The sequence below is a fragment of the Salvia splendens genome, chromosome 7, assembly GCF_004379255.2.
Source record: "Salvia splendens isolate huo1 chromosome 7, SspV2, whole genome shotgun sequence".
In the NCBI taxonomy this organism is placed as follows: domain Eukaryota; kingdom Viridiplantae; phylum Streptophyta; class Magnoliopsida; order Lamiales; family Lamiaceae; genus Salvia; species Salvia splendens.
The window spans coordinates 33,950,551-33,976,372 of NC_056038.1; the positions used below are offsets into that span (position 1 = coordinate 33,950,551).

The 25,822-nt window shown below is 35.9% G+C and overlaps 2 protein-coding genes across 3 annotated transcripts; one reads left to right on the forward strand and one right to left on the reverse strand.

The window, feature by feature from the left end:
* Positions 1 to 18,837: 18,837 nt before the first annotated feature.
* LOC121740792 (agamous-like MADS-box protein AGL29) lies at positions 18,838 to 20,856 on the forward strand. The gene is made up of 3 exons (XM_042133423.1): positions 18,838 to 19,104; positions 19,176 to 19,320; positions 20,136 to 20,856. The coding sequence occupies exons 2-3, from the start codon at positions 19,315 to 19,317 to the stop codon at positions 20,739 to 20,741; spliced, it is 612 nt and encodes a 203-aa protein (XP_041989357.1). The 5' UTR covers positions 18,838 to 19,104; positions 19,176 to 19,314; the 3' UTR covers positions 20,742 to 20,856.
* Positions 20,857 to 23,583: 2,727 nt separating this feature from the next.
* Positions 23,584 to 25,822, reverse strand: LOC121811086 (high mobility group B protein 14-like). 2 transcript variants are annotated; one of them, XM_042211878.1, is made up of 7 exons: positions 25,685 to 25,822; positions 25,467 to 25,586; positions 24,763 to 24,820; positions 24,621 to 24,665; positions 24,158 to 24,238; positions 23,964 to 24,041; positions 23,584 to 23,725 (listed from the first exon to the last, which is right to left on the reverse strand). In XM_042211878.1, exons 1-6 carry the CDS (start codon positions 25,735 to 25,737, stop codon positions 23,979 to 23,981), a joined length of 420 nt encoding a protein of 139 aa, XP_042067812.1. In that variant the 5' UTR covers positions 25,738 to 25,822; the 3' UTR covers positions 23,584 to 23,725; positions 23,964 to 23,978. The 2 variants fall into 2 exon arrangements, with proteins under 2 accessions (XP_042067812.1, XP_042067811.1); XM_042211877.1 differs by having other exon boundaries at positions 23,584 to 24,041.

Here is a 25,822-nt window from a genome sequence, read left to right on the forward strand (position 1 = left end):
TATTGCTCCTCGATCAGATACTTCAAATGTCCCTATTTTTAAAAAACGGAAGGAGTATTTCATTCCATTCTCATAGCTACCAAGCATAAGAAAGAAATCAATCAAGGAATAACAATTCCATTTTCTTTATATTCCTTGTGTTTACCAAACACAAGAACGGAATGGAATTGTAATTTCATTCTCATCTCCATTCTATTCCCTTTTTATTCCATTTAAGATCTCTATTCCATTTCATCTAAGAAACCCACAAATACATACTCTATTTTGAATTGAGAAAAAAATCAAACAATTTTTTTTTAAAAAAAGATATCAGAGCGAAACAATCAACTTACTAAGAGCATCCACAGCGGTTGAAATTCGTCGTCCGTCCGTCCGTGCCAGCGGCGCGGCAACCTCTGCTCGTCGCTGCGCTCTTGCAGCTGCCACGGCGCTGCTCGATGCATCGAACACGTCCGTGCCAGCGAGCAGCCTACGTGTCAGCCTGTGATTGGCCAACGGCAATGCCGTTGGCAATTTGTTTTTTTTTATAAAAAATTAGATTTTAATTAAAAAATCCTATTAAATAAAAAAATAATATTTTCCCACTTCCCAAAAAATTATATCCGTTTTCTACCCACTTTGAATTTATTTTTTAATTTTTTCCCCAAAAATACACATTTTCATCTATAAATACCCCCACTTCCACACCAAAAAATTCACACAACACTACACAATTCTCATCTAAATTCTCTCATTTCTATTCTTACAATTCTCAATCTTTCTTTTACTCACAACAAAAAAATGTCCGGCTCCGGCGATCACCTCTCCGGCTCCCACGGTTGTAACCCCGATTGGTTCGGTTCACAACCATTTCCTAGTCCGGAAACGAAATATTCGGCCCCTCCTCAAACCCAAGGTTCGCAAGTTCTGAGTGGCTACCGGCCTTACCCGATCGACGACCAAGATGCCCCCAAAGGGCAATACGGGTGGACACCCGAACCACCCGTACCTAGAGCGAGAGGGAGCGGCCATTCTCAAACTTCTCATCTTCCTACTCGTGGTGTCCGCACCTTGTACACTCCGGGGGAGATGGAGCAATTATTCAAAGCGTACTTGTCAATTTTCAAAGATCCGGAGGTTGGCACGAACCAATCCGGTGACCATTATTGGTGGCGCATCTGACGCCGGTACAATCAAAACCGGCCGGCTAGGCGCAACGAGAGTATGGTGCGCAATGCCATATACAGAGGCAATGAAGAAATCCAAAAGTTCCAAGGTATTACCTCCAGGAAGAGCGGTCGGCGAGGAGCGGCCGGAGAGAGCTTGACATCATCAGTTCCGCCTTGGCGACCTACCAATCCATGAACTACAAGCCGTTCAAGTACCTCAACATTTGGCAGGAGACGCGGGCGCATCCGAAGTATAAGGGAGGCGTATCATCCTCCTCTAACTCCTCCTCCAAACGGTCGAGGTCGGTATCCCTATCCGACGCCGGCTCCGAGGATGTGGCTAGCCAACTTGCCAGAGCTAATTTGGGTAGCCCCGACGCTGGCCAGAGCAATTCCCAACGTCGGCCGCAAGGAAGGAAGAAGGCGGCGGCCAACCACCGTCGCGCCGCGATTCCATCCGCCCCCGCTCCCTATGTGCCACCTCAACCCCCCCACCAACTCGTTGTGGGGGATTTTAGCCCAACTCAATTTGGCCGATAGGTCAACTATGACCCCCGAGCAACTTCGATCGCATATGGCAATGATACGGGGTCTCCAAAGAACATTGGGGGTAGAGCCGGATGAATAGTCATCCACGGGGCTAATTTTAGCCTTTAATTATGTAATTTTTATTTTTTAGGAGTTTAATTATGTAATTTTTATTTTTTAGGTGTTTAATTATGTGATTTTTAATTTTTAGGATTTTAATTATTTATTTTTTAATTTTTAGTATTTTAATTATGTAATTTTTAGTTTTTTTTGTAATTTGTAATATTATTCGGGTATTTTTAATGCATTTTAATTTTGTAAAAATGTTTTTATTTAAATTGAATAATAGAATGGTGGAACCTTTGAGCTTGTCCTTGCGGAAGATCACGGATGTGAGTGTTGTGCTCTTGCCTAAGAGCAGGAAGTAAAAGTGGGTCCGGGTTCACATCCGTGCTTGTTGGCAAGAGCACGGATATGGATGCTCTAATATTAGAAGATCCAACTAACTCTTCCAAATTGAATGACTAGTTAATATCTCAAAATTGAAATAATTATCTTTCAATCGTATATCAATCCTACATTCCTACCACAGTTGTCACTATTATCTAAAAAATGCTACTCCCTCGTGTTTAATCGGTACTACAAATGAATCGGAAGGGATCACCTAAAATATAGTGGAAAATCATGTGTTTTAATATTTCTTTTAGGGTTTGTTTTAGGTGATCCATTCCGCGAATTAACTCAGCGCATGATGTTATAAGGGCATTAGCAATGGGGTTCCCAACTGGATGCCCTATAGCGCGCCCTATGCACCGCCACATCATCATTTTATTCTCCTACAATTCCACCTGCAGTGAGGCGCCCTAAAGGCCTCCCTATAGGTTTCACTATTGTTTTGTTAATTCGGACAGACAGTACGAATCCGTACTGAATTCGGGATCGAACTGCGTGTTGGATTCGAATGGCCGATATTCGTCAGGGTCTGTACCCGGCCAACGTGCACCACCCCCAAACATCGGACTATTCGGACTTGAGTATTCACCGGAATCCATTTTATAGTGTAATTTGAGGGTGGAAAAGTGAATGAAAATGTTAAAAAAGAATGTGGGGTAGGGGGTATTTATATAAAAAAAATCGAATTAAAAAAATAATAGAAACGCGTTGCACCGTCCGCGTAGTCCACAGTGGGCGGACGATGCCCTATCGTCCGCGTATCATCCGCGGACGATCTATAGGGCGCGGACGATGCATCGGGCATCGTCCGCACACCCATAGTGGCGGACGATGGCGCGCCCGAGGCATCGGGCGGCCTATCGTCCGCCCCATTAGGGTTCCATTTTATGAAATGTTAGTGAAATGCTGGTTCTATTTTATGAATTATAGTAATAATAAAATATTAAGAAATAAGTTAATGAATAAGGTTTATTATAAAAAATACTATAGTAAAAAAGCAAAAATATTAATTATGGATACATGGAAAAAGAAAATTATGCCAATTTATTTCGGAATTAAAACTCCCTTTACAAAAATGAAAACACTAGTGAGAAAAATAATAAGAGCATCAACAATGGGACTCCCTAAGGCCCGCCACCTCAGCAGTTTTATCCTCCTACCCTCCCACCTGTAATGGTGCGCCTTAAAGCGCGCCCTATATGTTTTAATATTGTTCTGGTAATTAATTTAAATGTTTTCAAATATATAATGCAAACTAATTTAAAAACACAACGAGTAACCAAAAACCGGCGAATATTGCATTAATAATTACACAAAGTTACACGATTCAAGTTGGCTAATCTACGCAATTCCCAACTTCCGGCGCAACTCATCGATCAACCCCCCAGAGAATTTCTGCTTCGGCGGGGTCCGTACACTTCTTGAGGGTCTTGTGCGTCTGCAACAACGTCTTCGCCATCGAGGCTGCTGCCAACGACTCATACGTGGCGGCCGTCGCGCTCGGGGCCGGGATCGGCGATGGCGCGGCGGCGGTCGAGGATGATGTCGCCGCCGCCTTCCCCTTGGCCTTCGCAGCCTAGACGCCTATGGGACGCAGGGAGGACATCGGTGTGCCGGAACTTTCAATGTCCTCGTACGTCCGGTTGAGGTCCACCGGACGAGTTCCGCTTTCGCTGCTCGTGTAACCACCAGCTTCGGTGGTCTTCGTCCTCTTTGTCGCCCCGGTGTGCAGAATCCCGCCTTGGAACTTCTGCTTGTCCCTCAAGAGCGCCCAGATGGCCTCGTGCTTGAATTCATCGTACAGGGACTGGTACGACAACAGCGCGCACGTCGCACAAGCTCTCGCCGCTCCCCTGCGCCCTCGCGCACTTCTCGTACTCCGACGAGAACCGGTTGATTTGCCTCTTCACCTGGTCTCAGTGCTTGCGGAGCTGCTCCCGTTGGCGCTTGTACGCGCTCGGCGGCTTCGCAGCATTGTAGCGCTCGGCGATGCGCTCCAGGTACAACCGTCGTCCTCAAAAAGTGTAACAAAAGGTAGGACCAAAACAGATGACACAGATGACAAGTTTAGTAGTGAAGCTGGCACTCAACCACAAACACCACATTGCAAGGGTGGCTAACATTGCGTGATTGCATCTGTTGCGTTGGTAGTTGGTACTAATGCTTTACGAGCAACTAAGCACCCACGAGGAAATCCTGAAGGTCCCTTGACAATGATAGCTATCTAAATATTCCTCGGGCTATTTGGTAAGATATTACGCCCAAAACATGCCACTAAAAGACAGGATGCGGCAGCACTCGCTGTGTAAATGTTTGACAGCTATGCAAATGTTCTTCAAGCAAGTTTTAGCAGGTATCATGCCATTAACACACCGCTAAACTACAGATTTTAGACATACAATCTTCACCAATAACACAGTATAGATAACAATGGTTTGACAAATCCAGCCATGATCAAGGTCCTAGTATTTCAATGTTTCACCCATTGATAGAAATTCCAAACATGGTATGGACATCAAAATCATGAATTAGGTGAAAAGAATTAACGATTTAACATATTACCAAAACAACAATGGATGAAAATTCCTGGTTAATTCAAATGAAAAAGTTGCCATTTCAATTCAGAAACCCAACCTTATTCCTACAAAATGACATATACAAGTATACAACATACAACAATGTAATACTCCCTCCGTCCCGGGCTACTCGCTCATTTCCTTTTCGGCTCGGAGATTAAGAAATGAGTGTATAGGAAAGTCAAAAATGACGGCTGTAGGTGAAATTTTTTACTAAAAATGGAAAGAGTGCAAGTAACTTGGGACACCCAAAAAGGAAATAAGTGCGAGTAGTGCGGGACGGAGGGAGTATAATTTACATGTGTCGTCGGAACGTAAATAAAAAAACATGAAATGGGGGGATAATGGATGAATTTGAATTCAAAATCAAAATTTAAAAAAATTTGAATTTCGGAAAACCGGCGGTTATGGCGGTGAAACCGGCGGAACCGCTGGTTTCACCGCCAAAACCACCGGTTGGTCAACAAACCGTCTGCCTCGTGTTCCGCACCGGAACCGAAAACCGACGATTTCTCGATTAACCACCGGTTTTCGCGGTTAACCACCGGTTTTCGGTCCAAAAACCACCGGTTTTGGCCGACAAAACCGGCTGAAAAAGCTGCCCCCGCTGCCGCCTCGGTTATCTCACCAGAACCGTGAAACCGCCGGTTAACCGGCGGTTCCGAACCGTCCTGAACCGGCGGTTCGGTGACGGTTCCGGTTCGAAAAATCTTGAACCGGAACCGGACCGCGGTTCCAAATGCGACGGTTCCGATTTGAAAAAATTGACACGGTTCCGGTTCGGAACCGGAACCGGTGGGCATCTCTATACCCGGTCGACGACCAAGATGCCCCCAATGTGCAATACGGGTGGGCACCTGAACCACCCGTACCTAGAGCGGGAGGGAGCGGCGGCTCTCAAACTCCTACTCTTCCTACTCGTGGTGTCCGCACCCCGTACACTCCGGGGGAAATAGAACAATTATTCAAAGCGTTTTTGTCTATCTCCGAAGATCCGGAGATTGACACGAACCAATCCGGAGATCATTTTTGGTGGCACATCTGTAACCGGTACAATGAAAACCGGCCGGCTGGAACAATCGAGCGCAACGAGAGTATGGTGCGCAATGCCATATACAGAGCAAACGAAGAAATCCAAAAGTTCCAGGGGTATTACATCCAGGAAGAGCGGTCGGCGGGGAGCGGCCGAAGCGAGATCGACATCATCAGTGCCGCGTTGGCGACCTACCGATCCCAACACTACAAACCGTTCAAGTACCTCAATATTTGGCAGGAGGTGGGTGGGCATGCGAAGTATAGGGGAGGCGTAGCATCCTCCTCTAGCTCCTCCGGCAAACGGTCGAGGTCGGTATCCCTATCCGACGCCGGCTACGATGAGGTGTCCACCCAGTTCGCCAGAGCTAACTTGGGTAGCCCCGACACCGGCCCGAGTAGTTCTCAATGCCGACCGCAAGGAAGGAAGAAGTCGACGGCCAACCGCCGTCGCGCCGCGACTCCATCCGCCCCCGCTCCCGCTCCCTTTGTGCCACCTCAACCCCCTACCAACTCGTTGCGGGGGTTTTGGCCCAACTCAATTTGGCTGATAGGTCAAATATGACCCCCCGAGCAACTTCGATCGCATGTGGCAATGATACGGGGTCTACAAAGAACATTGGGGGTAGAGCTGGATGAATAGTCTTCTACGGGGGTATTTTAGCCTTTAATTATGTAATTTTTATTTTTTAGGAGTTTAATTATGTAATTTTTATTTTTTAGGTGTTTAATTATGAAATTTTTATTTTTAGGATTTTAATTATGTAATTTTTAATTTTTAGAATTTTAATTATGTAATTTTTAATTTTTTTTAATTTGTAATATTATTCCGGGTATTTTTAATGCATTTTAATTTTGTGCAAATGTTTTATTTAAATTGAATAATAGAATGGTGAGACCCTTGAGCTTGTCCTTGCGTAATAGTACGGATGTAGGTGTTGTGCTTTTACCTAAGAGTAGGGAGTAAAAAAGTAATAAAAGTGGCTCCGGACCCACATCCGTGCTCTGGACCCGTAAGAGCACGGATGGGGATGCTCTAATAGTAATAAGGTAAGTCATTGAAATTGACTTGATTAAAATTAATTTAAAAATCAACAAAATGTGTTTTTTTAGTACTGTATTTATATTGCACGTGCAAATTAAATATGAACCCTTAAATCCAAAATGGGAACATTTTTAGAAATTGATGCCTGTGCAATCCGTGGCTTCATAGAATTGGAATGTCACTTACTATAGTTTGTAAAATTTGTTTTTTACTTATTAAACAATTAAGAATACGAAATATTTTGCTCATTTTAAAGTGTATGTAAATTTGAAATTGAAAAATAAATCAATCATATTAATTGAGAAAGAAAATTACATAAAAAATTATTCCATCCGTCCGTGAAATGTTGTCCACTTTTGCTATATTGGTTTGTCCGTGAAAAGTTAGCCACTTTATTTTTTTCTATTTTTGGTAAATGAACCTACATTACACTAACTCTTTACACTCACATTCTATTATAAAACTAATATATAAATGTGAGACTCTCATTCCATTAACATTTTCAACTCATTTTTCTCTAAATTTCTTAAAATCCATGTCGAGTCAAATTTGGACAATATTTTATGGACAGAAATGATACTTACTTCTAGAAAAAAAAAAGAAAAAAAAAACAGTTGGCCGCGGCTCAATGCTAGCTAGTATGGATGTAGACCAATTTTTGAGGTCACATAAGGAAAATTGGAAGATCAAACCACACAATTTTTCCCCTTGTGGTATATGCCAAACCTGCAATCCTATTAATTTAATTATATATGTAAATTATTTTCGTGGCACAATTACTAGTAATAAATTATAGGAGTATATTATAAATAAGTTATACCGTACAAATATGTAGAATAGAATCCGACTTATGTTACTATTAACCGAAGATTGATTAGTTGCATTTTATTAACCAAATGATTAATTGCATTTCGCTAATCCATTTCAAAATCCATCATATGCAATAGATGGGCCCGTTAATTTCATATGCCATGGTGTAAGCCCAACTCAATCCATTGGATCATTTTCTTCATTATTGATTTCGAGCCCAACACTTCTTCTTAGGGCCCAATAATTTTTAAAAAATTAATAAATAGTATTCTTCCGTTCCTTGTTAATAGAGTCATTTCTTTTCGGTACGAAGTTTAATAATAGTGTGTTAAGTGGATGGTGAATAAAGTAAGAGAGATGAAGAGAGAACAAAGTAAGTGAAAGGTTTACTTTTTGCCAAAATTAGAAATAACTCAATTATGTTGGAACTTTTCAAAATAAAAAAATGACTCAATTAACATGGAACGGAAGGAGTATGTTGTAAAAGATCCAAGGACTGAAATTAAAAAGATAAAAAAAAACCTTTAAATATTGGTGACAGATGGGAGTTAGGTCATCTCCAATAATTTATACCAAACTCAAATCCATTTTTGGGTATATGTTAACACCAAAAGTACTTTTACTCCAATCATTTACACCAATCTCAAATCCAAAAGAATATTCCATGTTCATTTACTTTTTATACCTTTTCAATTAACCTACATGCTTATTTAAATTGCACATTAATACCACAACATTATATCAATAATTTAAATTAAATTAAGTAATTTAATAAATTTTCTTATTATATACTTAAATGTACTTTATATTAAAAAATAAGCTAACTTGAAAATTAATATACGCTTCGCATTATATGATAAAATTAATATATGTAAATTAAAACATATTTAAAATATCACCATTGTAGAAAAACATACCACAATATACATATAAAATTGAAAAAAATCCGAGACTCATGAGATTTTTGTTTGTTCCTCCAACTAATCAACTAGCACAAGTCCAACGGAGCATTTTATTTCTTATTGCATCATATCAAGTCAAATACTTTTGAAATCAAACATCTCATTTGTTATTGTAATTTCTTTCTCATGTTTTAATTCACATAATTAAATAATAATGGTCTGGTTTGCAATATCTCATAAATTTTTGCAGTAACACCAAATTTGGTGTTGTACTCCATATTTGGTGTAAATTCATAGTAAACACCAAAAATGGGTTTGAGTTTAATGTATGATTGGAGATGATTTTTACACCATAAATCGGTTTTGGTGTATGGTTAGTGCTGGTCTTAGGGTAGTTTTTAGATAGGAAAGATGTGCTTCTTGTACTCTTAATTTTCTATACATGGTCTCAAAAAAAATTGACTTAACTAAAAATATAGCATACCATTGAAAATATAAGAAGTATGGCAATAAAAAAAATAGTACTCCGTATTAAAATTAAATAAGCTTACCGGAATAATTCGTATGGCCAGCAATAAAACGGAAAATATAACGAAAAAAGAAGCATCGAGGTGCTCCAGCTTTGAAGGAATATCGGTTCAAAAATATTCGTAATCTTTTTCATCATTTATTTGGCACTTTTACTCAATTTCCATTGAATATTTCAAAAGTGCTTTTCTTTCACGACAGAAGTAAGATTCTGCTCAGCATACATTTCATAATTTAAAAAGAAGAAAAAGTGTGATTATTAATTTTTATTCTGGAATTCTCGAATGAAATCAGCTTAGAGGTAGAGACTACATGTATGGTCTTATTATTAGTATTTCTAAATGTACACCAAGTTACAATCGTACGTAAATTTAAAATAAATCGAGTTAGTGGTTATTGAAATTGGACCCATTTCATTGAAGATATTTATGGAAAGGCAGTACGATATTATCAATTGCAAAAAAACCCACACACTCTAAATTCACATTGTTTTATTTGGGTTCGTGTTAAGTAAAGTATCCCTGTCACAATCTCTATATTTCTTTTATAAGACCAGGAGAATAACAAATTTAATTACTGAAAAATCTGTTTTTCTTTGTATTGTGTATTTCTGCATTAAAAACACAATCAAACTCCAAAACGAAAGGATGCGGATTAATGTGTCCGTCTCACACCCACAATAAGAGCCATATTTTATCATTTTGATATGTTCCATAATAAGAGTCACATTTTACTTTTATAAAAAATAGTAAGTAAATCTCATATTCTATTAACTCATTTCACTCATATTCTATTATAAGATCAATATAAAAAAAATAAACCTCATATTTCACTAACTTTTCTAACCAGTTATTCTTTACGTTTCTTAAAACATGTGTTTAAATCAAATGTGACTCATACTATAGTACGACGGAGGGAGTAAAAAGAACATGTTGGATTGGAAGAAGCGAAAACAGCTTGGTCACAGTAGAATTCTTTTTTCTTCTCAAACGCGGAACGGTTACCTCGGGGCCCACTCCCCACATAAACCACGATGAAATTCCTAATATAGCCCCCACTAACGCCCGTTATTCTATTTTCTGTATAAATTCTCACTTCTCAGAAAGAATCCTTCAAAACCAAATTAAAAACAACCAAAACTCCGGCCATCAACCTGTCCCCAGTGTCCCTTCCGTTCACTCAGATCGGCGGAGCCATGGAGAAAAAGGCGAGTTCTACTTCGAGTTTCTCGATTTTCTTCAAGAAGGCGAGCGGGAGCGGCAGTGCGTGGCGGTGGAAGTTGAAGACCTCCGCGGGATTGAGGTGGAAGAAGAGGTTCAATTTGCACCTCTGGTTTATAGATGATGTCCTTTTCAAAGTCGTTTCCGCCTTCGAAGCAGTGTGTTTGGTCTCCGCGCTCTGTTTCTTCTTCCTCTGCTGCGGATGCCATTTCTGATTTCAATTTCGTAGTACTATTTTCTTCTTCTCGCTGGTAATCAAATCAAATCAAATCAAATCAAATCGACGCACACGCACATGGTGTTGGAGATGAATTTTCAGTACTGTTAACTGACTCAAGTATTTGCTGCGTTCTGTTCAAAAAAATGAGTTTCATCATGATGTTGATGATGATTATTGCTGATGATTCTGTGTTTTTTTTTCTTTTCGTTTTCCTCTTTCTCTTCTCTTCTCCCTATAGATATGATATGTGTATGATGGCTAACATCAGCTGATATATTCTTCCAACATATAGTAAGATTTCTGCTGAAATTCAATCTCCGTTGTGAAACTTCTGATTGTGGATGTATGATCTTGATTCTCTAATACAGCTATAAATTAGCTGATTGATTTTTCATTTTCTAAATTCTACTTGTGTTCGTGAGAGTGAGATAAATCTAAAAAACTTGTCGTGCACTTTTCGATCAATATCAAACACCGCTGTCATGAGAAATACTTTTGGTTTTCTTTTTTATTTTTGTAATTTCAGGGATTAATATATTTGTCTTTCTCTAAAAAGATATTTCTGGCGAATATATTCAATTTCAAGTCTCAACTACGTATCATTGTCATTTGTTTTAACTAGTAATTTTTTAAAGTAATGTTATAGTAGGAGTAGAAGTTGAAATTATTTTTAATTAATTCAACTACTATTAAATTATTATGAGATAATTTTTAATTATCATCAAATAATCCATTTACGATTAAATTATGAGATTATTTTCAAGTATCATGAGATAATACATCTATGATAGATTATTTTAGTTAGAGAGATTGACTATCATCTACAATTAAGTCGTGAGATTTAATCTCACAAACTAAATATAAAAATCTCGAAATATAATCTTACAAATCGAACAATCCCTAATTATAGCACTGAATTAATATTGATTGATCACTACGTGTAGAAATGAGGACATGCAAGCACGAATGCCCTAGTTCATTTGTTATGGTTGCAGGATTACTGTACTGTACGTGAGAGAGAAGGCATTTTTTGTCCAACTAAATTAAAATTGGAATATGATTCAACATTCCAAATAAATTTGAGTAAATTATTAATTTTCAATAAAGAAAAAAAGTAAATATTTCTTTTAAGACACAAAAATGTGAGGAGATTGGGAAAAATAAAGGGTAGTAAAAACATTAATTTCAATTAAGAGACATGATTGAGATTTTTCTAAAAAGATTGCATATCAAATTCATTAGACACTAAATCTCATCTAATTTTATTTAGATATGTAATTATAAATTTATTGTAAGGTTTCACATTATTTTTTGTAACTAAATATTACTTTAATACTGGAAAAAGACTTGAACATAGCATATGTTAATATTAGAATATTAAATGTTAGTTTTAGTGTAATTTGAAAAGTTTTAATGTGCAAGATGTGAAGATAAGAGCATCCATTAAGCTGTCCCCCCACCGTCCCTTAAACTACTATTTGAGAGCCCCACTGTACTTTATCCCTTCATTCCTTAACTAAGGGACGGAACCTGCAACGCTCCGTCCCTTAAATTACTATTCATTCAATTTCAGTTTTATATTTTTTTTTTCAACAAATTCAATTAAAAAAACAAACTTCATTAAAATTAAAACAACATTAAAATTCAAAAAAATAGATAAAAGACATAATTAAAATCCTAAAAAAATAAAAATGACATAATTTAATTTTCTCCGCCAAAGTTTTCCCAAATGTGCTCAATTAGATTCTCTTGGAGTTGGGCGTGGGCGCTAAAGTCGCGTGTCCTTGCCCGAATAGACAACCGTTCTTGTATTGATGGATGCGCTCCACTTCGCGGCGGACTACTTGCGGTTGAGCTTCCGGAGGATTCGGGGTCGAACCAATTTCCCGCCTCGGGTCCTTCGTCTTGGACAATCATGTTGTGCAAGATTATGCACGTATACATGATGTCGACCATGCTCTCCATGAACCACGAACGAGCCGGGGCTTTGATGATGTTGAAGCGCGCCCGGAGAACCCCGAACGCCCTCTCCACATCCTTACGAGCAGCCTCCTGCTTCTGCGCAAAAAGAGCTTGCTTTGGGTTCGCAGGCCTGCTGCACGTCTTCACGAAGGTCGGCCACTCGGGTAGATGCCGTCGGCGAGGTAGTACCCCATTTTATACAGTCGGTTGTTGGCGACGAAGTTGATGGCCGACGCTTTACCATCCAAAACTTCGGTAAAGAGGTCGGACTGGTGGAGCACGTTTACGTCGTTGTTCGACCCAGGGACCCCGAAGTACGCGTGCCAGATCCAAAGCCGGTAGTCGGCAACGGCCTCGAGTACAACGGTTGGGTGGGTGCCTGTGTGGCCGCTCGTGTAGGACCCCCTCCAAGCCACCGGGCAATTCTTCCATTGTCAGTGCATGCAATCGACACTGCCAAGCATCCCGGGGAATCCGTGCACTTGTTCGTGCAGGTCGAGGAGGAACTGACAATCGGTCGTGCTTGCTCTCCGAAGAAATTCATCGGTAAAGGCTGCCCGGACGCCTTTGCAGAATTTGAGCAAGCACATGCGCCCAGTGGTGTCTCCGATGTGGAGGTATTCGTCGAACATGTCGGCCATTTGTCCAGTCGCAAGCTGACGGATTGCTGCAGTACATTTCTGCAGCGTCGTGTGGCTGGGACGACCGACCGCGTCGAACCCTTCTCGGAAGAACTCTTCCCGGGCCGCCAAAGTATTCGCGATGTGGAGAAATAGCGGTTTACTCATGCGGAAACGGCGACGGAAGTAGGTTTCTCCCCAAATCGGGTTATCGCAGAAGTAGTCGCGTACTAACCTTGCGGCGGCTTCCTCCCGGTTGCGATGGATGTAAGTCCGGGAGCGTCGTGGGGGCGGCATGGCTTCCTCCGCCTCTCGGCGTCGATCTTCTTCAAGTGATTGTTCCATTATTTGACGCATTTGCTCAAAAGGATCCATTAGTTTGAGTTGATTTAAGATGGAAATTGGAGTGGATATAGAGAGGATTTGAGATGAATAGATGTGTGTTTGTGTGTGAAATTGGTTTCGCAAGGAAAATAATAATAATAATAATAATAATAATAATAATAATAATAATAATAATAATAATAATAATAATAATAATAATAATAATAATAATAATAATAATAATAATAATAATAATAATTTGGACAATTGGGTTCTAACATTTTTGGTTACTAGATAATTTTATTAGCACCATTAGTCCCTGGATAAAAGGGTAGAATCTAGAGACGCTCAAGGTTTAGTGAACCGGTAGTTAATTGTGAAATCGGAATTGGTTGTTACGGTTCCAAATTGGAACCGCAAAATTCAAATGGAACTGGAACTGGAACTGTGTCATTTTGAACCGCGGATCGGTTCAGGTTCAAAAACTCTGGAACCGAAACCATGATGGAACTGCCCGTTTCGAACCGGGACTGCCAAAAACCGCCGGAAAATCGTGAAACCGAACTGAAACCGCGAAAAATCATTAGAAAACCGGTGGTTCGGTACCGAAATGAGAACCAACGATTTTTAAACCATAACCGTATCCGTGATATACGCTCAAGGTTTGGTTCCAATTCAAGATTTTTCGGAATCGGAACTGGCGGTTTCGAATAGTAACCAACGGTTCCTGAACCTTTGCACAATTTGTGGATATTTTTACCCTTTTAGGTATTTTTGCATTGAGTGTAAAATATTTCATTGATTATATTACTGAAAGGGTACCTGAAATGATATTAAATACTTCATCGGTACCTTATTTGTGATTTATATTGTAGTCCATTTTCATTTTACTTTTGTTTCTTTTTTGTTTCTTCTTTTTTCTTATTTTTTTTCCTTCTTATTTTTTATTCTATAAATATGAATTTGAAATCAAATTAAATTTAATTATCATAAAATATCAATAGTGGTATTATGATTGTATTATTATTTTATATACCTATAAATCTAATATTTTAAATATACTAGTGATTATCGGACTAAATCTTACACTATTTAATTTGTACCAAAAATGTCTTGAACTTCAATATATCAATAAAATATCTAAAAAATAATTATATTATTAACAATAATATCCTATTAATAGTGAATATATAAAAGTATTTATTAACTCAATTAAAATCTATACATCAAAAATACAAGAGCATGAATTAATTAGTTGTCGATTCACTTATTTATTAGTCATCTTTTTAAATTCTATTTATCAATAATTGAATTTGCTTAAATGGATTAATTTCAAACTTATATTTTGAGAATAATAATAAAAAAAAGTGAAAATGAAGATTAAAACCAAAATTACAAAGAAGGTACCATGTAAGGTATTTAATATCGTTTCAAATACCAAATGGTATTAGTGGGATAGAGTGAACTACATAAATGGTACCTGATATTTCACATTCGCACGTAAATGATACCTGATCTTTATTTTATATCGTTTTTGGTACCCATGACAAAAATAACCCTAGGTACCAAACATGCGATTTTTTTGTTATGGAGGATATTTTTGGAAATTTAAATTAAATAGAACCAAATATGTGATTTTTTTTCTTCCTTTCTTATTTCTTTTTGGGTTATTTGCTTGTAAAATACACGAACTTTCAACATTTTCTATTTTTTCCCTTAAACTTTATTTTTTGAATACAAATGCATGAACTTTAAACTTTTCTGATTTTTCCTCTAAATTAAAAATCAAAGCTGATGTGGCATATTAAAACTTATGTGGCATATTACAACTATATTATTTTTATTCTATTAATTAAAAAAGTTGAAATTAAACTTCCATATCATCATTGTGCCATCTCATTTATCTCTCTCACTTCGTTCTTCCCGAATTTCATTTCAAATTTCAATAAATGAAAATGATTTTATAGCAATTCCAGTTGAAAAGAAACAATATTTCTATCACAATTTCCAAGCTTGTTTGTGAGGCTTTGAGAAGCAAGAAAGGCTGGAGTTGAAGAAAATATTAAGGGTCTCGGACTCTCGGTGCCATTGTGGAAACCGATGGAGAAAACAGATGAATTATGCAAAGAGCATCTGGAGTAGCTTTTTATTCTTATTTTGGTTTTCATTTTAAATCCATTTGAGTAAATGAAGGATTTGGATATGGTAAATGTTTGGGAAGAAAGATGGCAAGAAAAGATGAGAGAAGATCAGGAGACAAGAATGGGAGAGAGGATGTGAATCATGTGGTGATATGAAATTTTAATTTCATTTTTTTCAATTAGTAAAATAAAAATAATATAGTTTCAATTGCTATGTAAGTTTTAATATCCCACATCAGCTTTGATTTTTAATTTAGGGGAAAAATCAGAAAAATTTAAAGTTCATGCATTTATATTCAAAAAATAAAGTTTAGGGGGAAAAACAGAAAATGTTGAAAGTTCGTGTATTTACATGCAAATAACCCTTCTTTTTTTCTTCTTTAGTTTATTCTTCTTTCTTTTTAGTATTTTATCTTCCTTTCTTTTTTCTCCTTAGTTTATGTTTCCTCTTTTTTTCTTTTCTCGTCTTTTTCTTCTTTCTTTTTAGTGTTTTATACATACATCTAATTGTATTCATAATATAAATCAATAAAAAATACATAATTAAATTAATTAAATATTTTTAATTAAATTATATATTCTCATTTTAGGGTTGAAACACCTAACTAAAAATATTCAACTCTTTATCATTATGAATACAATTCACAATTTTAAATTTTGATTAAGACTATATTGATTAGTTATTAGTTTAATATAAAATAATAATTATTTTTTTATTGATTACTACTAGTTTTTACTATTATAACAATAATATTATTATAATAATTAAATATAATTATAACTATAATTATGATTAAGTATATATAAATGATATTAAAAAATAAATTAATTTATAATATCAAAATAATAATATTAATATTAATTAATAATAATAGTATAAAGAGTGAGGAGAATGAGAGAAGATATTATAATATCACTTTTGGTACTAGTTTTGTCAATGCCCAAAATATCCTTTATGACATAAATGGAAAACTGAATTTGTTTAGAGGGTATTTTGGGGTAAAAATTGCATCAGGTACCAAAAATGTGATTTATGGTACCAAAAACGATATAAAATAAAGATCAGATACCATTTATGTGTGAAAGTGAAAGATCATGTATCATTTATGTAGTTCACTCTAGTGGATATGTAGTCAACATATAATTTTGCCCATCTGCTCAAAAAATAGCTAAAAGGATAAAAGTATTAAGGAATAGTGCACACAAACCTTCCTACTTGATTATAATAATAGCTAAAAGGATAAAAGTATCAAGGAATAGTGCACACAAACCTTCCTACTTGATTATAATATATACTTCATCCGTCCTATAAAAATATATGCATTTTCTATTTCTTTCTGTCCTATAAAAATATGAGCATTTCAATTTATGGAAAGTTTTTCCCAACTCATTACCCATATAGTGTACCAATTTATTTACAACTTATTATAAAATTATGACTCGCCATTACAACTCATTAAACACTAACAATAATGTTGATCTCACTATTCATTAACACTACTTTAACTATCATTCTCCTCATCTTTCTTACTTTATCAATTGTGCATTAATTCTTGTGCCTTTGCAAATGTTCATATTTTTATGGGACGGAGGGAATATGATATCAAGGATTAACGGTGCTAATAAAATTGTCCAAATATCAGTACGTTTGAACCCAATTATCCATAGACTAAATTTATAATAAGAACAGTAGTAGTAGTAGTAGTAATAATAATAATAATAATAATAATAATAATAATAATAATAATAATAATAATAATAATAATAATAATAATAATAATAATAATAAGTTTATGTACTGTCATTCAAAATTAAAAGCCATGTGACAAGTCAGAATTGACCTAAAAATTCATTATTTTAGCAAACATTCTAATTGTGTATCATTTAATTTAGAGAGTCATAAATTTGATTTGTCAATTCTAAATGTTGAATCATAGTAGTAAATTATACTTCTCTCTTATCCGCTTAAGCCACATTTTTTTATTTTGTCCCAAATAAACGACAAATTTCTATTTTTGAAAATAATAATAATAATAATAATAATAATAATAATAATAAAACATTCGTCCTTTAAAAATAATTTTTTTTGAAACGTCACGGGTTTAATGTATAATTGGTAAAGTAAGAGAAAAATAAAAAGTAAAAGTTATTGCAATAGTATTGTTAATGAAAAATGAGTCTCAACTCATTAGAAATTTTTTTCCCACAGTAGAAAGTTTTTAATTTTAGGGACATATACTTTCTATTTTTAAAAGAAGGATGTAGTAGTAATAACAAAACTTTGTGTATTGTCATTCAAAATTCAAGTCATTGGACAAATCAGAATTGATCTAAAATTCATTATTTTAGCAATCATTCTAATTTTGTACTCTCATTCCAACTTTGGAAAGTCATAAATTTGATTTGCCAATTCTAAATATTGAATAATAGTAAATCATACTAATTCCATAAACATTAATCTCTTCATTGAAATTATTGACTAAAAACTTTAGCAATGAAATTTGTACCGTACATACAAAACATTCCGTTGTAATAATTCCGTTGTGGCTGAAAGTTGAATAATCATTTTTTCTAATTCTATATTTATTGACTAATTGTCGATGCCTTACCACCCAAGACAGAGAAAGAGCCTTCAATAATTACAAAAATATATTGTGGTTCTTTAATCTAGCTAGTGTTTTCGGTCAACGAAATTAGTATTTCTAATTGAATTTGTCTAAATGTCCAATTTGGTTTAGTGTATTAGGAGAGCGTCGACTTATTTAATAACCGAAGGAGATACATAGGAGTATTAATATTAATGGTGGGAGATTAATTTGCTAGAAAAATGCAAATACAAGTGACTACATTTTGCTTTCTAAAAAATACTAGAAAAGTTATATAGGCGTCTTCATTAAATCACCGATGTTATGTATTTTAGGGTTTTAGCTATATGGTGATAATAAACAAACTTTACCAAATTTGGTGAAAAGTAAAGTATAATTAAAGTAGGTAATTTTGATATGGTGAACGACTTAGGTGAAAAGTAATGAATAAGGCAGCTCAACTTTGGCTAATTTCATAAACTTTTATTAAATTGAAAAGATCACAAGCAATGCAAACACATTTCAAATCCTAATGAACAATGGAAACGGTATGTTTGATACTTTGATAGCATAGTGTATTGTCACAAATCACTTTTCTAACAACAAAATAATTACGACTACTACTATTAAATAAGGCTATTCTAACCCTCCTCCGATAAATTTGGACGAAAATCTTAACTAATAACGTATTTTTTTATATTGAAATATGAATGAATCATGACTTAATTTTCTTATTCATTGTGGATTATTTTAAAAATTTTATGTTACATACTTTTAGAGCATTTTCACGAGCATTAGTCTTATTTAGTCCAAGTTATTATCGTTTATGTTATTTTAAATATTTAATTTAACTCCAAAAGCATTGGACTTATTTAGTCCATGGAGCATTATTTTTTTTTATTTTAACATAAACTTCAATTGATTTATTTTTCGCCGGATTGGCGACGACGACAATTCACGATCGTCGCAGGAAACAAACTTTGCGGATGCCTCTGCATTTGAAATTGAAGGTAGACGCTGTCTAATGTCAATCGTGAAATTCGTCCTAATCTTAGTGATTTTTTATGTTTTGATCTCGTAGGGTTAGAGTACCCTGAAGATGTTCGACGAAATGCCTAAGAGGCCAATGAGAGGACTGTATGGTGATGGATCACATCTTTTTAGCTACTATGGTTTCTACTTTGTAGAATACCCAAAAGTTGTGATTTTTGGGGATTCTGATGCAGGTTAGTCGCCACTGAGGCACTGAGTTATCTTTTCAAGATACTATATTACACCTCCCTTTAGGGCAAGGAATTTTTGTATTTTTGGTATACACTTACATCACATATACCATTATATCAAATTATTGGCTGCTGCTAGCTTAGTTGTCAATTATTGGTTACCTTATATTCTACCAACCTGAAGAGCTAGATTTTGCAATTCATAGTAAAAGAAATTAGATTTTGGTATGTGGCGAATATAAAATGGACTAGGTTGAATTGATTTAGAGTAATCCAATTAAACCAGCTAGAAAAATTTTCATGTTTTTGGTAAATATAGAACTAGTAGCTAACAGTGAACAATAACTGTAGTGCACTTTGGTACCATAATAAGAAACATCATTTTCTTAGCTAAAGAAATTTAATTTCATTCCACAATTTAGAGACATAGGCATTCCTCCCTATATAGGTTTTCTGAGAGTGTAACTGTTTTTCCTGGTTCTAAAAAACCTCAAATATTGTTCTTATCTGATTTGATGATGTTATTCCTTAGAGGGCAACCCCCATTGGTAATTAGCCAAAGAGATAGGCCACTTGTTATTACCACAGACCGGAATTTTTTTGTGCTGTACTAATTTGTAAAAAGTCACCGCATTCATTGTTACCCGATTTCCTAAACATTTTAATCATGTTATAGTAATCCAACGAGGAATGCGGTTGCAATTTGACCCTATATTTAATGCGCTAAACTCCTATTAAACCAAGGTTTCCGGACTCGTACAATACCACAACTTTTGCTAACTCTCTTTCTTTCGTTTTCATTCATGGCTCCTCCGCAGGGAAAGAAGAAGTCACAGGGGCGAAGAAAGATCGAAATGAAGTTGATAGAGGATGAAAATGCCAGAACTGTGACGTTCTCCAAAAGAAGAGCCGGGCTGTTCAAGAAAGCGACAGAGCTTTCTGTTCTATGTGGGACTCAGATCGCCCTCATAATTTTCTCTCTTGGTGGTAGGGCCTATTCATTCGGCCACCCTGATGTGGAATCCATCATTGGTCGTTTCTTTAACACAAATCCAACAGCAACAGCGCCAGAGTCTTCTAGCTCCTCAAGGTATCGCACCGCCATGCTGCAGGAGATCAAGGAGCAGTTTGATGGAAAGAGCAAAGAACTGGAGACGAAGAAAAAGAGAGGAAAAGAGATCGAAGAGGCCTTGGAAAGCTCGTCATTTCATACCTCGGATGAGGAGTTGGATGGGCTTGATTTTGAACAACTGCGTCAACTGAGAGAGAAGTTGGTGAAGATGAGAGACGAGATGCGTCGTCTTGCCAATGCCTATGGCGTAGCCGATGTTCCACCAATGCTGCCAGTGCCAGTGCTCAATCTAGCAGAAGTTGCAAAAAGTCGAGGTGCTTCTATGATTCCATCTGATTGGCTGAAACTCTGATATTTTTATCATTGGCTGTTGGTTAGTAGTATGAAATTGAACTATTAAAGGTTGATTTTGTGAGGGTTACTTTGTGGTTTTTCATTATTGCATAATCCCCTGTTTTATGATTTCAGTACTTTTTTAATTTAGCAGATGCTCCTTTTTCTTTTCCGGTGATTTCCAAAGATTTATGATATTTATAAGCTTTTGAGTTGTGATTTTAAGTAACTGCTATATTTAGATTTTTTCCCTTGTGCCCTAATAAGTAATAAGTGTTTCATTATAAAAGTTGAGAATATAATTATGATAATTTGCTCATTTTACTCTTTTTTAATGGTTTATGGAATTTGGTTAATAAATATTCATTTAAATCACAAAGTTCAGTCAATCTATAAATTTTGAAAATGAAATTTTAAATCATGAAATTTCTGTTTTTCTCAATGTCACATATGTATAGAATGATGTACGACAATCCTCAAAACAATATTGTTTCATTAAAATAAGAAAAGAAAAAAAATGAAATGAAACAATATTTGGTGAGAAGTGCTAGAATTGACAAATATAATATTTAATACAGTATTTTATTTTCAGACTTTATGAGAATTATTAGAATTTAAAATGAATTCATTATTTAGATTGCCTATTATCCCATAATTGTATATATGCATTATTATTATTATTATTAAATTTAATGTTCACAAATAGTACTTATTAAATAAACAAATGCACACTGTCGAATAAGAATCCATACATAAGAAGAATATTGAATAATCCAAACACTAAGGCAGTAAGCATAATTGTGGCAAGATATCATAAATTCTCCAGGCAATTCTCTCATTATGACCACGTGCATATCATAAAATACTACTCCATTCGTCTCCAAAAATTTATCACTTATTTCCATTTTCGTCCCTCTCTAAAAATTTCTCACATACTATTTTTTTTATAGTGGACCACACATTCAATTTACTCATTCTCATTTACATTTTATTATAAATCTAATACTCCATAAAAGTAGGACTCACATGTCACTAACTTTTTCAACTCACTTTTTATTACTCCTTCCGTCCCAAGAAAGATGACTTCTTCCTTGGGGCGACATGAGATTTTATACAGTTTTATTTTGTGTGTTAAGTGGAAAAAGTAATTAAGAGAGAGATAAAGTAGAGATAAAAGATATTTCCATTTTTAGTAATTGGTCATCTTGGTTAGAATAAATTAAAAATGAATTAGTCATTTTTAATGGGAGGGAGTATATTTCTTAAAATTTGTGTGGAGAATATGGACGGCGGGAATAGCAGTAGAAGCTTGCAGCAAGAGCATCTTATGTAAAATCATTAGAATCTATCTGCTGAATGCTGATTGGTTCAAAATTGACAAGAGACAGATTATTACTAGGTTCAATCTGCATCATCAGTTACCGCTATCAGCAGCTGTGTTTCTAAATTTGTACTTGTCTCTCCCTATCCATTTCCACGCTCACATGGCTTTTCTCACTCATTACCATTACCCCTTTTATCTGGCCGGATTTCAAGAAATTATAGTAGCACTCAAATTCTTTGAAAAATGAACGGATAAAGTTTAGACTAAAGTCCCAAAATGATCCTTAACATATGACGATTTTGTGATTTTGGTCCAAAATATTATCTTTTGAATTATTCGGTGCTAGACATTTGAAAACAGACCATAATTAGTCCTTTTTGAATTGTTCTGTTCAAATCTAACAGTCAACGTTTATTTAAGCTATTTTGACCGGATTAAAGATTAGGATTAGAATTTTTAATATTTTTGAAAATAATAAACCCTGTTTTGAAGGTGTACCCAACCAAGTCTCCGATGAACTTGAACTCAACCTCCAAAAATTTGGTGGAGCTCCGCCGACTGCTACGCTTGACCTGCAACTACTCCAAGAGTCTTCGCCGTAAGTCTTCCAAACACCACCAACCTTCCACAAAACACAAAACCCACCTGTTGAAGGACGGAGAGAATAAAACTCCACTAAAGACAAATGGAAATAGTCAATGTAATGTGCGTTGAGTGAGTTTATGGCAGAAGATATTGGATTAGAGGAATGATTTCTCGCCGGATTTGTCAATAAAATTCGCAACACCGCCGCATTCCACGGCAGAGCACTTGCACCGAGCCGAGCCATCCGAACGTCGGTAGCGCTTGCCTGGAGAGCAGATGCGTACGCCTTAGCAGCCCCACCTCCTCAGCTTGGCTGACATCCACACCCTAAGCCAGCGCCGAGTCGACAGCTTGGTAGGACGATCTGAGGCAGAAAATCCTGCCTGCGCAGTGCGTGGGAGGAACGAGAGCGAACCGATTCGATCCGCGACGCCGCCTAGGCATTCCTCCTCGATGCAATTGAACGTCACCACTAGCGGAAGCGGCTGTGAAGGTTTCTCTCTTTCACAAACAAGCAGTGAATCCGATGCAGAAAATTTGGTGCCGGATTTTTTGTTTTCAAGTTTTATATTTTAAATTATTTTACATTTTTAAGTTTTAGGTTAATTAGTTAATTAGATATTAGCCCTTAATAAAACATAGTTATAACTCTTAATCCGATCAAAATTGATTTAAATTCCGTTGACTGTCACATTTTAACTATTCCGTCAATTTTGGACTAAATATGGTCCGATTTCAAATGTGAGGGACCGAATAATTCAAAAGATAATGTTTTGGACCAAAATCAATAAAACGACATATGTTAAGGATCATTTTGGGACTTTAGTCTAAAGTTTATACATAGCTTGGAGTTTTGTTACTTTTGTATACTGTCACATTAATCATCTATATTTTCAATAGTGTAACAGTAACAATTTTGGTGCATTAATCATCTATACCTAAAAGGATGTACTGAAGCACTAATTCTTGATTTCATTAACCCAAAATATACAAAATACAAAGTGTGTTTGTGTGTAATCTTAATTGATGCTTAAGATACAGTTCAAACTTCAAACCATCAATTTACAAAAAGGCAACTCCCAGCACTTGAATCACTGCAAAAGTGCAAATCATGAAAAGGAGAAGATTTAACAAGAGACAGCAAGGTTTCGAACACTTCTGCAGTCGTGATCACACTTGTACATTTAGGGTAAGAAGACCAATTAAATTTAATTAAATACTCGAGACTGTGATATCCCTAAAACTACTTGAGTTTACTGCACAAGACATTATACAGATACGGATACATAATTCAGAGTTCAGAGAAGTGGCATCGACAGTTGAGAGTCGTACCCTATCGTAACAGTTTCATCCATCAAAATCTGAGTCGTCATCAAGTTGCGAATCGTCTTCATCAAATTCCCCACTTTCCTGCAAATTGTTTATCATGTTAAGAATATGTCTACCAATAATTACCTTTTTTTTTAGTCCCTCTATCATGGAGGAATATAGGACAGGCAACGAACGTGGAAATGTCTATGTTTTACCTTTTTCTTAGTGAAGTTTGTCATAGCTATATCAAACTCTGCTCGTTTTTCAGTGGCAATATCATAGTACTTTACCTTTTCCTACAGATCAGAAACCATAAAGCATCAGAAATGGCAACAGTGCTTCACCCACCTTATTCACTTCAAGTGAATGCTCAAACTTTCATCTTAAGTGAACACCTTCAAATTATGCTTATAGCAACCAAGTTATAGGATGAGGACATGACAAGACACGAAAGAGGAAATGAATCATGTAGGCGTCACCCATATTCTGATTTTGCACCAAAATGAGATCCACTGCCTCATCTAAATAAAGTTGAAGGAAAAGTGCCTATTTCTCTTATATATTTTCCAATTTGTCTATAGAATAAAATTTCAAGAGAGCATAATTATCCTCAAATCACAAAATTAGTAACTAGTTATCAGCATGAATCCATGATTCAGTAAAAGTTAGAGCATAAACCTCATATGTCATTGTTTTCCACTTCTCCCCACATGCTTTCCCAATCTGCAAAATCAGAGTAACCATGACTGAAACTAATCCAGAAACAAAAAGAACAACAAATGATCGATCTACAAGATTATCAGGTCCCTTCAGTACATACATCGCGCATTGACTTGATATCAGGATTAGCGTCTCGGTATTCCTTACGAAAATCCTCCCTGGAACATTAAAAGTTCATGTAGGAGAGGTGTTAATGTGTATCACTACAAGTTTCCAGTATCATCTCAAGAATTAGTAAATTTGGACACACCCATTTTTGTACTAAAAGGAGAAAATAAAGTGTGTTTTGCTTAAAATCTCTGAAAAACTATTCAACCATAACAAGTTGTATCATATACTCCATTAAGCAGATGCAACGATAAAAGTTTAGCACCCTCGTGCATCAACCAAGTTTACCATTAACCTAAGCAAGCAAGACCAACCAAATATAACACATCGACAAAAGTAACAACTTTTTTCTGCACATGGAACTTGAACTGAATTCAACTTGAGAAACTAATATTGAAAAAAAATCATAATCTTTCAAGTGTTTATGATTCATTCGCCATATAAAAAAACAGACATTCAAGAATACCACACCTTCTCTGCTCCAAAGCATTTCAAATAGTATAACCTACTTATTGCACTCTAAAATACTTCAAAATAAAGGTAAACACACTATGAATCATATATTGAGGTAGAAACCAAACGCACTATCAATTCATTCCATGAGCCATTTCTATCAAACAAAATTGAAACATACATAATTTCCAATGAAAAAAATTGTACATGAAACTGACAATCATATTCAAAGGAAAGGCGTACATGAAATAGAAGAAAGCCGTGGGAGGTTTCTTGGGCTTCATGGCGTCAATTTTTGATACCTTTTTTCGCGCCGTCTTCTTCCTTGCAATCTTCTTGGTATCTCCTGCCAAACCAATTTTCCTTTGGGGGAAGAAAAAAGTTGTATCAGAACATTTAGGGCGGACAGTGGAAACTGAAAATATGAGTGAAAAACTAAAACTATCTGTAACTCGTTTTACCTAGAAGCCGAAGCTGAGGAAGTTGAAGAACTTCTAGTTTTGATTTTGACCATCTCGGCGGCGACGCCGCTTGATTGCGGTGGAGGGTTTTGCAGCGACAGATCAGGGAATTTGTGGAGTAATGGTGCTTAATAGTAG

Excerpts from the sequence above, each read along its gene's own strand:
- LOC121811086 (XM_042211878.1), bottom strand. The coding sequence starts at position 25,737 with ATGGTCAAAATCAAAACTAGAAGTTCTTCAACTTCCTCAGCTTCGGCT. Across the intron at positions 24,239-24,620 it reads GGAAAACAATGACATATGAG|GAAAAGGTAAAGTACTATGA; the intron begins GTTTATGCTCTA and ends TCTGATCTGTAG. Across the intron at positions 24,042-24,157 it reads CAAACTTCACTAAGAAAAAG|GAAAGTGGGGAATTTGATGA; the intron begins GTAAAACATAGA and ends AACAATTTGCAG.